General features: G+C 37.2%; 1 protein-coding gene across 1 annotated transcript in view; it reads right to left on the reverse strand.

The window, feature by feature from the left end:
* LOC145303460 (uncharacterized) overlaps positions 1 to 15,687 on the reverse strand; it is a 149,135-nt gene that overhangs the window by 91,576 nt on the left and 41,872 nt on the right. Inside the window, exons 2-3 of the mRNA XM_080144797.1 lie at positions 9,841 to 10,138; positions 1,125 to 1,260 (exon numbers count right to left, since the gene is read on the reverse strand). Coding sequence (XP_080000923.1) covers positions 1,125 to 1,260; positions 9,841 to 10,138 — 434 coding nt within the window. The remainder of the gene's footprint in view (positions 1 to 1,124; positions 1,261 to 9,840; positions 10,139 to 15,687) is intronic.

Here is a 15,687-nt window from a genome sequence, read left to right on the forward strand (position 1 = left end):
TCTTTTTTTTTTTTTTTTTTTTTTTTTTGCAAGACGCTAATTCCTCTCGCACATGCCACTCCTTCGTGTATGCTGAGCGCCAATGTTTAGAAGATTTTTAGGCTTTATGACTTAAAAATGACAATTTTTCGGCATAATAACCCAGTTTTCCAATCAAAACAATTTTTCGGCATGAAATTTTACCCTCACTGGCTTCTTCTAAAATGTTCCACGCATGCGTATATGTGAACAAAAATGTAAAAAAAAACATGTAGCCATAAAAAACTTGACCTGATTGAGCAAGACCAATGTGATTTTTTTTTTTTATTTAGTGAATCAGATTTGTCCTAAATTAGCTAAAAAAAAAACGCGGACTATAAATTTGTTGTTGACCAGTGTAATTACATTTAGTCAATACGTGACCAGGTGAAATTATATACAGTGTATCACAAAACCCTTCACATTTCTTCAAATATTTAAGTATATCTCTCCATGGGACAACACTGTAAAAATGATTTTTGACACAATGAAAAGTAGTCTGTCTGCAGCATATATAACAACAGAGTTAATTTATTTTCCCCTCAAATATTTCAAAATATAGCCATTAAAAGTTAAATCCCTGGCAACAAAAGTGAGTACACCCCTAAGAAATTACACCCATAAAAAGTGAGTACAATCCTAAAAAATTACATCCCTAAGTGTCTAAATTGAGTACTGCTATTTTTTAGGGGTGTACTCACTTTTATGGTACTATATATATATATATATATATATATATATATATATATATATGTATATATATACAAAGAGTCTTCGAGTAACGAAAATTATTCTACAAAATATCAAATGACTTAATAATCTAAGAGTATAATGCACCAACTAAAATTATGCTGACTTATAATGAGATTTAGTTTATATTTTACATTAGCACAGAAATTATACAGATTGCCAACATTGGTACAAATGTTCCATTGTATTTTGATACATCCTGACGGGCAGTGTCTGTTTGTGTGCGTGGATGTGTAATTGAAGCTGCAGCGTGTGCTCGCATGTAAAAAGTATACGTATACGAGTGTGCAGTGCGTGTTCCGCCCGTTTTTTTTTTTTTTTTTTTTTTTTTTTTTTTTTATGTTTTTTTTTCTTACCTTCCGTATGGATTGTTATTCATCATATTAGCGCCGCCCATTTGCTGTTGTCCGTCCATACCAATCATTGCATTCCGTCGACCAGGGGAACAGGAACGGTACCGATCCATTCGTTTGCCCGTGTCAGCAGATTGCACTATAAAAAATAAATATATAAATAAATAAAACAAAAAATAAAGCAAGAACGAGAATATCCTCACCAAATGTTCTCCACTAAAATCAAATATCACATTCTTAAGTCTAGTAGCATATATATATATATATATATATATATATATATATATATATATATATATATATATATATACGCACACAGCTGGGTTCGAATCTTTTAACCCGTAGGAATTATTACCAACTACGTTTATTTTTAATGTGTTTTTTGTTGTATTACGACATTATTTTAATGAACTTATTATTATTTGGAAAAAATTTTCACAAAACTCCCATAAACTTCGCGTTTGCCTCCCCTTGTCTCGACTGGAACTGTCTAAAAATAAAAACACCCAAAACTTGCATCTTGCCCAGAATTAACTATATATTTAAAAAAAAAATAATAATAAATAGCAATGTACGTACCTAAAAATTACGTAAATTGATCAAGAAGTTTTATTTTTATAAAGACATTTTTTATGCGATTAATAGAAATCGTTAGGAATTGCCGCATTTATCTCGCGAGTTTTAATTATTGAGTTATCTCTCTTTGTTTTGTTTTGTTTTTCTAGATTTTTTTTTCAAAAAGGTGGACAAGACAGCTGCTTATCTATTAATTATAAAATTGAATTTTCTTTTTTAAAAAAGAAAACTATTTTATCCATTTATGTGATTTTTGGAATATGATATTTTCGTTTCGTCACGGTTACGTACATCATACAGATTTTCTTTATTTTTGTATTTTGATATAGGAGGAATTCTGAACAAGAACGAAAAGTTGTCCTGAAAACCTAAAATATAGAAATGTCCGAGATAGTCTCATTCATATGAATGTTAATTTTTCAGAACTAGCGCTCATATCCCCAGTTTTAAATGGATAGTTCTCGTCTTGAGGAAGTACCTTGCTTAAACAAACTTCTGGCACTGTCTTTCACCCCTGACCTGAAATAGAATGCCTACATCGGATCCATTGCCAGAATCACTGAAAAAAATGGTGCGATCGTTCTACCGCCCTAGAAAGTATCTCACTCCTGACGCAATTCTCTACCTATACATGAGCCAAATACGTCCTAAAATGGAGCACTGTTATCACATTTGGAGCTACTGAAAGTACTCTTTCCTGCCTTGACAGAGTACAAAACCGTTTTCAAAATTTACTGGACGATGAGCTTTTCGTCTTCCTCTTTTTCACAGAAGATGCGTTGCGAGTCTGTCTCTGCTCTATTGTAACTTTTATGGTAGATGCTCGACTGATCCTTCGATGGTAATACGTTTGCAACAAATACTTGTCTAGCTACCAACCGTCAACAACTTATGTGCTTAAAACTAAACAAAAATTCTATGGCCAGAGTTTCTTTCCTAGCGCTGTCCATCTGTGGAACGCAATACCGTGAGGCTTCTTCCCGGCTGACTATAAGATGGTCGTTTTTAAACCTAATGTGAATAAGTTCGTGTTGAGACGTTTTCTTAAATAATCTAGCCCAACCTAAGTTCCACCATTACTGATCATGTTGCCCCATTATTCACCTAACACTTATTAACACTTATCCTAGAGTGGCTTTCTGGCCTTGGTAAGCGGTCATCTCCCAAGTAAAAAAAAAATCATATAGGCATGTAAAATAACTCTATATGATATTCTCATTCTACGAATATTGGTAAGAGTGATTCGGATATGAAAACAAATCAGCCAATCGCAAATTTACTAGACGAATAGGTCGGCAATGCAAACGATAAATTAAAATTACGTAAAATGCAACATGATTAAAATTTTATTAATTTATTTATTTTACTGATTAATTAAAAATACGTTTACTCGCAGGGTTTAAAAAACAAAAGGTAAGCTAACGATACATTAGATTTCTTACAATATTTATATAATATTATTTTTAAAAACTCTACTAGTGTATTGATAAATTTAGACTGATAAATAAAAACTCATAAATATATAATATTGTTTGTTGAAATAGTTTTAATACTAACATTTTATATTCAACATATAAGTTTATTTATTTATAGTATATATTTAATTAATTAATGAATAATATAAAATGAATGGCATTGAAACTGTTTAAATATTATTTATTAGGAAGTGGAAAGTAGAAGGAATAAGAGAAGATAAAAAAAAACGGAGAAGATATATTTAAGTTATTGTTCAAAGGGCAATATCTATGTTAAGTTTAAAATTAAATTTTTAATATTTTTCGCTCTAGGTAAACAATTATGATAACAGATTATATAGCGAATTCATAACTTTCAACTAAATAAAATTATAGTTTTAGAATTAAGAAATACAAAGAATTATAATTTATGTAATAATAAATTTAATTATAACAGTGATAAGAACATAATTATGTATAGTTTTAAATTCAGTTTAATAAATAAATTCAGACTAATAAATAATTTAATACAACCGGAAATTAAAAATAGTTTGTTTGTTTTTATTTTTGTTTGTTTTTTGTTGTTGTTGTTTTATTTATATATTATTTTTGTAGTTTCGTATATGTAAACATGTTTAATAGATTATAATTATTGATGTTATTTGGTTAAATATTAATACATTAATTATAAATAATAAATAAAACATTTCTGGCAGAGTATACCTAAACTAATGGAATTTGTTAATACGTATATGTGGGTTTTAGTGACTTTATTTCTAAATACAAGATGGCGTAATGAAAAAAAACTATAAGGTATTTGCAGCTTCTCTTCCAATTTTCAGATTTTTTAATCATGTCCAAACGCATTTTATTTCCTTTTGGTGGATTGGTTGTTGCTATTTCTTCTGATGACTTAAGTGCAAAATAGATTCACTGATTGAAACAGATACTGTCAAGAATCATAAGTATCAACTGAATTAAAGGAATACATTGTAAGATGGTCAACATCACGAAATTTGGAATATAAACTTTTGTCATTCGCTCATTATGTGCTCTGTAATTACATTGAGCTTCTTAAATAAGGATTGATATATATAAAAAGGAAATATAAGTGAATATAGAATATTTCTACAGAAATATATACAAAAGCGTAATTATATATATATAAAATAAATTCATATATTTTAAGTGTGTAGATACGCAAGTAAGAATTATTTATGTCTAAGGTATCTACATAACAAGTTACTCGGCCCAGTTAAAGGGAGATTAGTCAATTGGAAGTTAGTTTCCTTGTGGTTTAGATATATTTGTATTAACTCAAATGTATTCATACTTATACACCTGACTAAATAAACATGCAGATGCACCCATACATACACATGCATACTACATATATATATATATATATATATATATATATATATATATATATATATATATATGTATATATATATATATATATATATATATACATATTAGATGGAAAAAATGCATGACAACATAATGCTGCAAGAAGAGCTTCTAAACAAAAAAGATTGGTATACACAAGAGGTGAAATATAATTGAAAAAAGCATATTTTACCAAAACAACACACACACGCACGCACGCACGCACGCACACACACACACACACACATATATATATATATATATATATATATATATATATATATATATATATATATATATATATATATATTCAAGCATATCTGATTGAACACGACAGAGTTCTTCTTTGTTTTCCTTATGTTGTTGAATACCTTTTCAATTCGCTGAGCGGTCATTTTTATTTCGTCTGGCATGTTGTATATTATGACGCCCAAAAGTTGTTGTCCGGCCATATTCTTCTCAAGCGCTTGCCGATAGAAAGTGCTTGAGAAGAATATAGCTGGACAACAACTTTTGGGCGCCATAATATACAACATGCCAGACGAAATAAAAAAAGACCGCTCAGCAAATTGAAAAGATATCCAACAACATCGGAAAAAGAAGAACTCTGTCGTGTTCAATCAGACGTGCTTGAATAATAACTTGCTGCCTATATATATATATATATATATATATATATATATATATATATATATATATATATATATATATATATGTGTGTGTGTGTGTGTGTGTGTGTGTGAGAGAGAGAGAGAGAGAGAGAGAGAGTTATTCTATATTTCTTTTCCTAAAGCTGTTCCAGTAAGATATGCTAAAATATACCGTAGTCTAGGATTGAATTATGTTTGTAAAGAGATTATTTTTATGCGTTCTAATCAACGATAGTTTATAATTAACTGAACAAGTCACCTATTTCTCTCTTAATTATTTGCGTATTTCACTCGACTCTCAACATTTACGTTTATTTTGGTCCGGAATAATTGACCGCAAGTAATCATTACACAAGCAAGGAAGAATTTACTCACGATCGACACATAAGGACTTTCCAATAGAAGCAGGTTCGAGAACATATCGGTCTGCTTTGTTCGGAGAACAGCTAGTAAAAGGAGGGAAAATTAGTTACATTCCTGGACATTGCGAAAACTCGGATCAGGTTACGTGTTATCAAGAGATTTCGAGATTTAACCCTTTTCCCAATAGGCACAACTCAGACTCTTCCAATTGATCTCCTCACCTCCCCACCAAAAAAAACCTTTAAAAAAGTAACTTTGTCGTCCTTACAGGTGTGAACTCTGACGTACAATGGGGGGGGGGGTTCACCTCAAATACACAAACGGAATGTTCAAGAAAGATTATCGCTACAGTCCTCTGTCTCTTCTCTCTTGGCTGGCCGGGAATCATCTCGCAGCACCCAGAAATGAACATCGTTTTATAGGTTCCATCTTCACGCACACACGAGATTATGCGAGAACGGACGAAATAAAAATGCTGGCCGCCATGTTTGTTCTTCCTTTTCTTCGCCTGTACTCACTCGCTGAGCACCCACGGTAAGACTTCTCTTTCTTGCTTCTAACCACATGCCTCCCTGATCTCAAGATCACATTTCATAGTCTCTCATCCACTGTGGCGGTCGCCTCTCTCTACTTGGCCTCTGAGGTGTCTCGTCCTCCTCCTGTGGCTGCACACTCCCTTCCACTGCTTCGCCCTCAACTGGTCTGACGTCAAGAATGTGCCTCGGGACTCCTCCCACCACAATGTTGTTACTAGTGTTCCTCCCAGTTACGCGACCCCTACTCCATTGTGTGGTGCAGCGCGCCCCCGGTGGCTTCACCCATACCTCGTCCCCGAGTTTAATTGTCCCTGTGGCCTCTACTTCTCGGCTTGCCGGCTCCACCCTGGGATGCCTCCAGGAATATGCAAACATTGACAGTTGCGGGACCGTCTCTGGTACTTGTCCCAGTTTAGGCGACATGTTATACCAGAAGACGGCTTGCTCAGGTGAGGTGCCTCCTCTTTCCGCAACTGCCTTTATGGTGCGGTGGTTTCTCTCTACGATCCCGTTGCCACTAGGTCTGTAGGCAGCTCTGAAAAATTGTTGGATCTTCCATTTCTTCAGTACTTGTGTCACTGCTACTGACTTGAACGCAGTCCCGTTGTCGGTTAACAACTCTTCCTCGGGGCCTCGCTCCAAAAACACCTCATCAAGGATTGCCGTTATTTCATTGCCTGTTTCTCCACGTAGCTTCTTCCATAGGGCAAATCGCCCGGGCCCACAGTCAATCATGGTAAGGTAAAGTCCACCCCTGTAATGGGTGACATCGCATGCCAGTCTCTCCCAGGTCCCACTCACCTCCAATTGGCCAGCTTCATGCGTGCTTGGAGCAGGATCAATCGACTGACATCTGTCGCATGTCCTGACCACTTGCCTCACCTGCTCTTTGGTGATCCTTGGGTCGACTTTTTTCACTAAGTACCAAGTCCTCTCTACCCCCATATGGTGCAAATTGTGCAGTTCTCGCACACCAACATCATCTAGATCCGATGCAGCAACAACATCTTTCTTTGGCAACAGCCAACTCTTCTTCACTCTCGTGAGAGCATCTGCTCGGTTCTTTTCAGAAGCAACCATGTCTACGCGAAGCTTCAAACAAAACTCTTGCATCAGCTCAGCCAGCACCCCAAGCCTGCGCTTCAGTAACATCTCAGCAGCTCCTCTCGTTTTTATCCTTTTTTCGCTTGAAATGAGAGACTTTAGCCAAGCAAACACCGTGGCGGAGTCTGTTTTGATGCAGATGTCACGTAGTCCCCATTTCAAGGCCAGATTGACTCCTTTTATTGTCGCGTCTAATTCCGCCACATTGATGTGGCTGACGTCATTCTTTTTCCTCAACCTGGCTGCATCTTTTGCAACTACTCCTCCAATTTCCAAAACGACCCCTGTTGCAATGCTGCTCGCATCGCACCACACGACTCCATCCAATGTTCGCGGTATGTTCCAGGTTCCCCGGACTGGGTCTTGCCGTTCTGCTTCTTTCAGGAGCTCTTCCATCATGGCGACCGTTCTTTCTCCCACCTTATCATTCCATCCTTGTCCTTCGGCGTGTCTCTTTATGTAGCTGCATGCTGGTCTAAGCCAGCTAGCAATGGGGTAATGTCCGATCAACTTTCCGCATATGGAAAAAAGTTCACGTCTGTTGAGCTCCTGCTTCAGTTGTGGGATTTCGTTTCCCTTGCGAAACTCTAGGCCGCCTGACGCACCTCGTTTCAGTTTTAGGCCCAAAGCAGCCCCTCCGTCTAATTTTTCCGGCTCTTTGGCGACCAACCCGAACTTCTTCAAATGAGCTACCACCTCCTTGGCAGTTACCACAGTTTCATTCACCAGAATGTCGTCTATGTATGAGCTCACTACCCCATCTTCCTTTCCCATTGTCTCCAGAATCTTCCTGAGGATAGTTGACATAATCTTGGGTGCCGAATTTAACCCGAACCCTACTCGTGTAAGGCAGTAGGTTTTGCCTTTGTACTTGACTACGTGACTCGTGGCATGTCCTCTGATGCCCGACAACTCAACCAATCTCCTTATCTCATTCGCATAGACATCCACAGATTCACCAGTCCACCTCTTCTCTTTCAACTTATTAAAGGCCTCGAAAGGCCCCTTTGCGAAAGCTTCGATCAGTCGACCCTTGATGGCGTCTGCATCACCCTGTTCCCGCTCGCTGAGCTCCAAATAGAGGGCCAGTGCGTCCCCTTCCAGAAACAGTGGTATTACTGCGGCCACATCATCCAGCTTCTGAATCCTTGCTACAAGGTCCACTTTTTTAAGCCACGCCACCACATCACCGTCGCCATTAAAAGGCTTAATCATATTGCTTAAACCTGCGTTGGCCATCGCCGAAATAGCTTGACGTACAATGGGGGGGGGTTCACCTCAAATACACAAACGGAATGTTCAAGAAAGATTATCGCTACAGTCCTCTGTCTCTTCTCTCTTGGCTGGCCGGGAATCATCTCGCAGCACCCAGAAATGAACATCGTTTTATAGGTTCCATCTTCACGCACACACGAGATTATGCGAGAACGGACGAAATAAAAATGCTGGTCGCCATGTTTGTTCTTCCTTTTCTTCGCCTGTACTCACTCGCTGAGCACCCACGGTAAGACTTCTCTTTCTTGCTTCTAACCACACCTCCCCACCAAAAAAAAACCTTTAAAAAAGTAACTTTGTCGTCCTTACAGGTGTGAACTCATAAAGTATATAGCTTTCTATTTTCTTTTAAGTCTCCCAACAACATGGTGGTTAGGAAATTGTCATTAACATATTCTATTCTACTTTATCCGTTATGTTTTAATCGATATGGAGTCTTTTTTTTTTCAATTTGTGTATTAGTAAAACTACTAGGCAGTGTTAGTGTTTTTTGCGTATACTGTTATGTTGTTAGTCTACCGGAAAACCGGAAACTATTAAAATGACCGATTATTATAATGAAATTATAATAATCGATTATTATGATTGGTAAAAGTATATTGTTGAATAGAAATATTTTATAGATGTGAAAAGTTATGTTAAGTTAAAATATTTACATTTAATAGTTATCAGGAATGTTAACTTGATGTTAATTTGACGGATGGAATTTAACCATAATTTAAGCAAATATACAAGCAAAAGCCCAGCAAGGATATTTAGGCTACGTATAGGATGTCTTCAAAAATATTTAGAGTAACTTTAACAGTAATAAAAAATGTTATGTGGTCATTGAGCACTTAGCATCAATATTGGAGAAACAAACATTTCATTGTCATAAATAATATCTCTCTCTCTTTCTCTCTCTCTCTCTCTCTCTCTCTCTCTCTATTTCTTTCTTTCTTTCTTTCTTTCTCTCTCTCTCTCTCTCTCTATCTATCTATCTATCTCTTAAATTCTTCCCGTCTTTCTATATTTTCCCACGCTCATATTTTCCTGTTCTCTCAAACATTCTCTTTCCCTCTATCTTTCCCTCTCACAAACACACACTCTATCTCTCTCTTCATCAAACTCTCCACTTCTCTCTCCTTTTCTTCTCTCTCCTTTTCTTCTCTTTCATTCTCTATCTTTCTTTCTTGTGAAAACTTCCTTTTTCAAACACTTTCTAGCGCATAAAGACAATGTATTTCTCTTTCACACGCACATAGACTCCTTTCCCTCTTCTCCCAAATCTCTCTCTCTCTCTCTCTCTCTCTCTCTATATATATATATATATATATATATATATATATATATATATATTTCAAAATAACCCCACTCCCATCAAGATACATACAGTTTGGTACGGGGATCTGCATCCCTGGGGAATTGTTCCTACGTGGCACTGGTGAGCCGTATCCAGGACGGGTTGGAGATGTAACTGCCGTCAGATGAATTTCCGGAGTTGTTGTTGACCGGTTCATCTGTCTGGTCTGACGGCCGTACGATTCCGTTGTGTCGTACGCACCAACGCTGCCATACTGGGTGTTATCGTATTGATTTCCGTACGTATTGTCGTACTGGTTTCCATATTGAGCATCGTATGCACCAGTGTTACCCCCGTACTGGTCATAGGAAGCACTGCCAGCCACACCCTATAAAAGAACAACGAAAAAACAATGATAATTAATATTTCATGGATAATGTATTTGATAATAATAATAATAATAATAATAATAATAATAATAATAATAATAATAATCTGCTATATATAGGCCAAAAGATCCTAAAAGAGGTAAACAGAAGAAGAAAGAATTTAGCCATGGCATAGATCGACTACACAAAGGCATACGACAGGATCCCTCAAGCATAGATAATAGAATGCTTAAAAAGGTATAAAATACTAAGCAAGATCATCAACGTGATTGAAAATGCAATGAGAACATGGAGACTGGAATTGACATCTGATGGACAACACATAACAGAAATCAACATACAAAGAGGCATCTTCCAAGGAGATTCACTATCACCATTACTGTTCATCATAGCTATGATGCCCCTGAACAATATACTGAGAAAGTGCCAAGCTGGATACAAGTTCTCTAACACAGAGGAAAAAATCAACCACCTGATGTACATGGATGATTTGAAACTTTTCGCAAGGAACAAAAATGAGCTAGAGACATTAATAAATACCACCAGGATCTTCAGCCAGGATATCCAAATTTAGTTTGACATCGAAAAGTGCGCACTATTAGTTATAAGTAAGGGAAACTAGAGACGACAGAAGGTATGAAACTACCCAACCAAACGAAGATGAGGGCATTAGGGGAACAAGACGCCTATAAATACCTAGGGGTACTTGAAGCAGACACCATAAAAGCAACAAAAATGAAAGAGAAAATTGGACAGGAATACCTCAGGAGAACAAGAAAACTTCTTGAAAACAAATTATATAGCAGAAACCTAATAAAATGCATAAATACATGGGCAGTATCGCTAGTAAGATACTCTGGACCGTTCATAGGGTAGACTAAAGAAGAACTGAAACAACTCGATCAGAAGACCAGGAAACTCATGACCATGTACAACGCATTGCACCCGAAGGACGATGTTGACCGACTCTACGTAAAAAGAAAGACGGCAGGAGGGGACTGGTTAATGTAGAAGACTGCAAAACAAAAACACTGAAAGAATAATCATGCCAGCGAGAGACACTGAAAAAAATCAACAAAACAGAAAACAGAGAGACAAAGGATAAGACAAGAACGGAAAAGTGGGAAGAAAAATAACTACACGGAAGATTCATAAGGATAACAAAAGAGGAAAATAACGAACACATTTGGACATGGATGTGAAAAAGGACACAAAGCCTAAAAACCGAATCCCTAATAACTGCAGCACAAGAAAACTCGATCAGAGCCAACCACATCAAAGCAAAGATCGGCAAACAAAAGAAAACAGCAAATGCAGACTCTGTGGACAAAGAGATGAGACGATAAACCATATAATAAGTAAATGCAGCAAACTGGCCCAAAAGGAATACAAGAGCAGTCACGACCAAGTGGGAAGATTAGTACACTGGGAATTGTGCAAACAACTGCATCTCGAAAGCACAAACAAGTGGTACAAACATAAGCCGGCAACAGTACTTGAAAACGAGAATCACAAAGTCCTATGGGACGTGGACATACAAACTGATAAAGCCATCCAAGATGGATGTCGTAATAATTAACATAATAATTAACAGGCCCTGTTAAATCGTAGACTTTGCTGTTCCAGCTAATCACAGGGTGAATATCAAAGAAAAGGAGAAACAGAGCAAATACATAGAGCAAGCCAAAGGGCTGAAAGCGATATGGGAGATGAAGAAAATTAAAATAATGCCTATAATAGTAGGAGCACTAGGAACAATCCAGAAAAACTTTGAAAAAAGAATGAGAGAAATTGGAATCAAAGGAATGACTGGAAAAAATACAATAAACAACAGTAATTAAAACAGCTGAAATATTAAGAAAACCCCTTGAATGTAGAAACTAACACACAGGAGCAACAATAGCGGGTCACACAAACGACTGCAAATGCAAAACATGAAACACTACATGGAACCAAGAACATTTAAGCCGCTTATCTATAAGTTCTTTAACCCAACCCCACCCCCATCCTCCCATTGCCACATAACTGCCTCCCTTCCCAAACAAAAGAGTGAGACCAAATAACCAAGTAGAATCAATGAGGAAGGAAAGACCGAGGAACTGACCAGGCCTCTGACGGATAAGTGCGAAGAGAACTGAGACCTTGGGGAGGCTTATTGCCACTCAAATTCCAGCGAAGACCAATAGCCGCTGCCAACGATAAATCAATGGTAAACAGCTGTTGCGATAATGCAAATTTATTTGCAAATGTTATCGAAAGAGGTGGAGAGTACTGGAAACCTGGGAAGACTTGTTGTCACTCAGCTTCCAGAGAACACCACAGGCATCTTTGATTACCTGTGTGAAATCTCCTTATGAGCCAATAATAATAATAATAATAATAATAATAATAACTAGCGGGACCTGTGGAAATTCCACAGGGACTCATTCATATGTTATATATTGATGTTGGCATTCTGTAGATGTTCAGTGTAAATGGAGACGCTCTTAGCTCTTATGTTATTGTAGCTATTTTGTTAAAACTGAAAAAGTATTTATCTAAGCTAGCATGAACGCTCGGCAAAGCCCGGTCGTAAAGTACGCTTAAGTATGATATTTTAATTCTTGCAGATTTCGTATATATTATTATAGAGTTAATGTTCTATCGATTTTCATATATTATAAAGTTACGATTTCAAAAAACTAGAAAGAAAAGTAACTAGGAAAAATCCGGATAAAAGGGGAGCCTAATACTACACAACAGACGGTAATGCTGAAAACAGCTGCAATCTTAAGGAAAATCATCGAATGCGGAAACAAACCCACATAAATTACAAGCGATAGGTAAACTGCAGTCGAAGTAAAACAAAAAAATATATTGAAACACCACATGGAACCAAGAAAACTGAAATTTTAAATCTTATAAGCAAAGACTATAGGTGTATGCCTCAAAAAAAAAAAACAGACATCAGCCTAGGCTGATTCCACACAAAATAGGCGTGAAGGGTCAAGAAGGATGGAAAGGCCGATGAGGGAAAGTGTTTACCAGATCTCCACTGGATATGCGGAGTGTCCTAGAACTTTGTGTAGGTTTATTACCATTCAAATTTCAGTGAAGGCCAATCGTCATTGCCAGCAATAAATCAATAGCTAGCAGTTGTTGTGATAACAAAACCTATTTATAAAGGTTATCGAAAAAGGTGGAGAGTACTAGAAATCTGAAAAGATGTGTTGTCACCTAGACTGTCAGTTGTTGTCAGTGAGTAATTTCTGATGATGACATGTATAAGTGAGTAAAAATGAAATTAAATCATTGTGTATTAATGGATGAATGCTTAGCATAATCAAATCTTTTTTAAATAAGAGAAACATCCAGGTTGTTCTCGATGGTTATACGTCAAAACATTATATAAATGTGGGTCTCCCACAAAGGTCGATTTTTGGACCTTTATTATTCCTCATATTCATAAATGGCGTCCGTGATAAAATTGTCTCCGAGATGGGTATATTTGCTGCTGATACCATGATCTATAATAGCCATGAGAGGGAAATGAATTAACAAATATCTATGAAAATAGCTGAAAGCTTATAGGAAGACCTCCAATCTGGACATAAATGGATGGTAATATTTAATGGTGCAAAGACTAAGTTTCTTCTCAACCATGGCTAATAATACACTACCTGAAAGCTTTTCGTTCAAACTCCTCGACTCAACATTCACAGGAAACATATATTGGAACAAATTTATCGAGGACATTTCCAACACTGCTATAAAGAAGGTCGGCTCTCTCTACCATGTTAGAAAATTATTCACGCCTGAGAGTATGGTGTATCTCTACAAGGCAGTTCCCATTACTCTCGCTTCTCTTTATTTATCCCTCAATCCTCATTTTTTCTGAGTGATTTTTCTGACAAAGGGAAAAGAAAAAGCTGTATTCTAGGTTGGCAGTATTTTGCACGAACAGTCGCCATAGATGTCGGAAAATTTCTGTTTCTATATCTATCCTTGTAGCCATGTAGTAGGGGTGCTGGAGGCAAATGTTTTATCTGGGCTGACGTTATCCGCCTGATAGTCAGCGACCCGAACCTTGGATTAAACACTAAGGAGGCTGTCCCATGCAGTAGCTTCTGATGAGGTCTCTCGATGCCATATTAGTGGGTAATTGTTACAGATTTACCTTATCATGAGCTACAAAAAAATATATAAATTTCTTTCTCTCTCTCTCTCTCTCTCTCTCTCTCTCTCTCTCTCTCTCTCTCTCTCTCTATCTATCTATCTATCTATCTCTCTCTGTTAGTTTCCCTCTCTATCCTGCTCTAAGCAAGTCTGTCGACCTAGACCACAAATTCTAAAACTCCATCATGAAAAGTTTCAAGAAAAAATACACGATTAAACCCAGATCTCCAACTTCCAACGTAGACCCCCACTACCATGTCTCCTCGAACATCAAGGGTCTACATTCTAACCTTCCAGAGGTTGAAACCCAATTACAGGAGACTAAATCAGACCTATTATTTCTTAGCGAAACTGACACTAGACGAACTATTTCCCTAGTTAAGTTTGTAATTATAGGATACTCTAACTTAACTTCTAAATCTGACCCCCAAGATCGCCATGGGCATGGAATATGTGCCTATATAAAAGATGGCTTTCCATGTGGTGGGGACATTTCCAGAGAAGATCCTAACTTACCCTATATGTGCTTCCGGGTTGCACTTGCTCACACTGCTGCATTTATATTTACTCTCTATCGCCCTCATAACAGCGGAGTTATTATCTTTAAAAGCATATCTGAGAAAATTGACCACGTCCTATTTGCTTATCCTTCAGAAACATTCACGTATGTGGAGACTTCAACGTTCACAATGTGGAATGGTTAACCCACTCAAACAAGACCGATGATGAGAGGAGGTTCTGTCATGATTTCTCCATTGCTTATGACCTCACTCAGATTGTTCACGAACCCACCCGTGTGCCCGACACTGACGGCCAGTATGTGACTCCTTGACCTTTTTCTCACAACTTGCCCTGAACTATGTTCAGTTTCCGTGCTGTCTTGACTTGGATCTTCCAAACACTCTTTTGTATCAGTTAAGATAAAAATGAAATGTAATATCCTCAGACGTACCTCTCCATCGTACAGTATATCGATACACTATGGCTGACTGGGATAGTTTCCGTTCATTTATAGCAGATCTACCTCTGCGTTCCATGTTTAAAAAGGGTGCGTCCTCTATAGTATCAGACCTGACGGAATGGTTAATTGTAGGTATAGACCGCTTCATACCCTCGAAAAAGTTCCAGCAAAAACCTAACAGCCAGCCATGGTCCTCTCCAGAATGTTCTGCTGCAATTACGCACGGAAATCACTTTTTCCATTGCTTCCAATGTAATAGATATATTAAGACTAAAGTTGCTTTCAGGATTGCCAGCAATCATTGTAAGAAAGTAATAAAGAATGCAAGAGAGTTGTATGCTCAGTCCGTCAAGCCAAAGTAGCTGAGCAGCGGCTTGGTACCCACCAGTTTTGGCAAATAGCAAACAGAATCCTGAATAGAAGCGTGTGCTC

The sequence above is a fragment of the Euprymna scolopes genome, chromosome 19, assembly GCF_053919585.1.
Source record: "Euprymna scolopes isolate OS-2025 chromosome 19, ASM5391958v1, whole genome shotgun sequence".
Taxonomy (NCBI): domain Eukaryota; kingdom Metazoa; phylum Mollusca; class Cephalopoda; order Sepiida; family Sepiolidae; genus Euprymna; species Euprymna scolopes.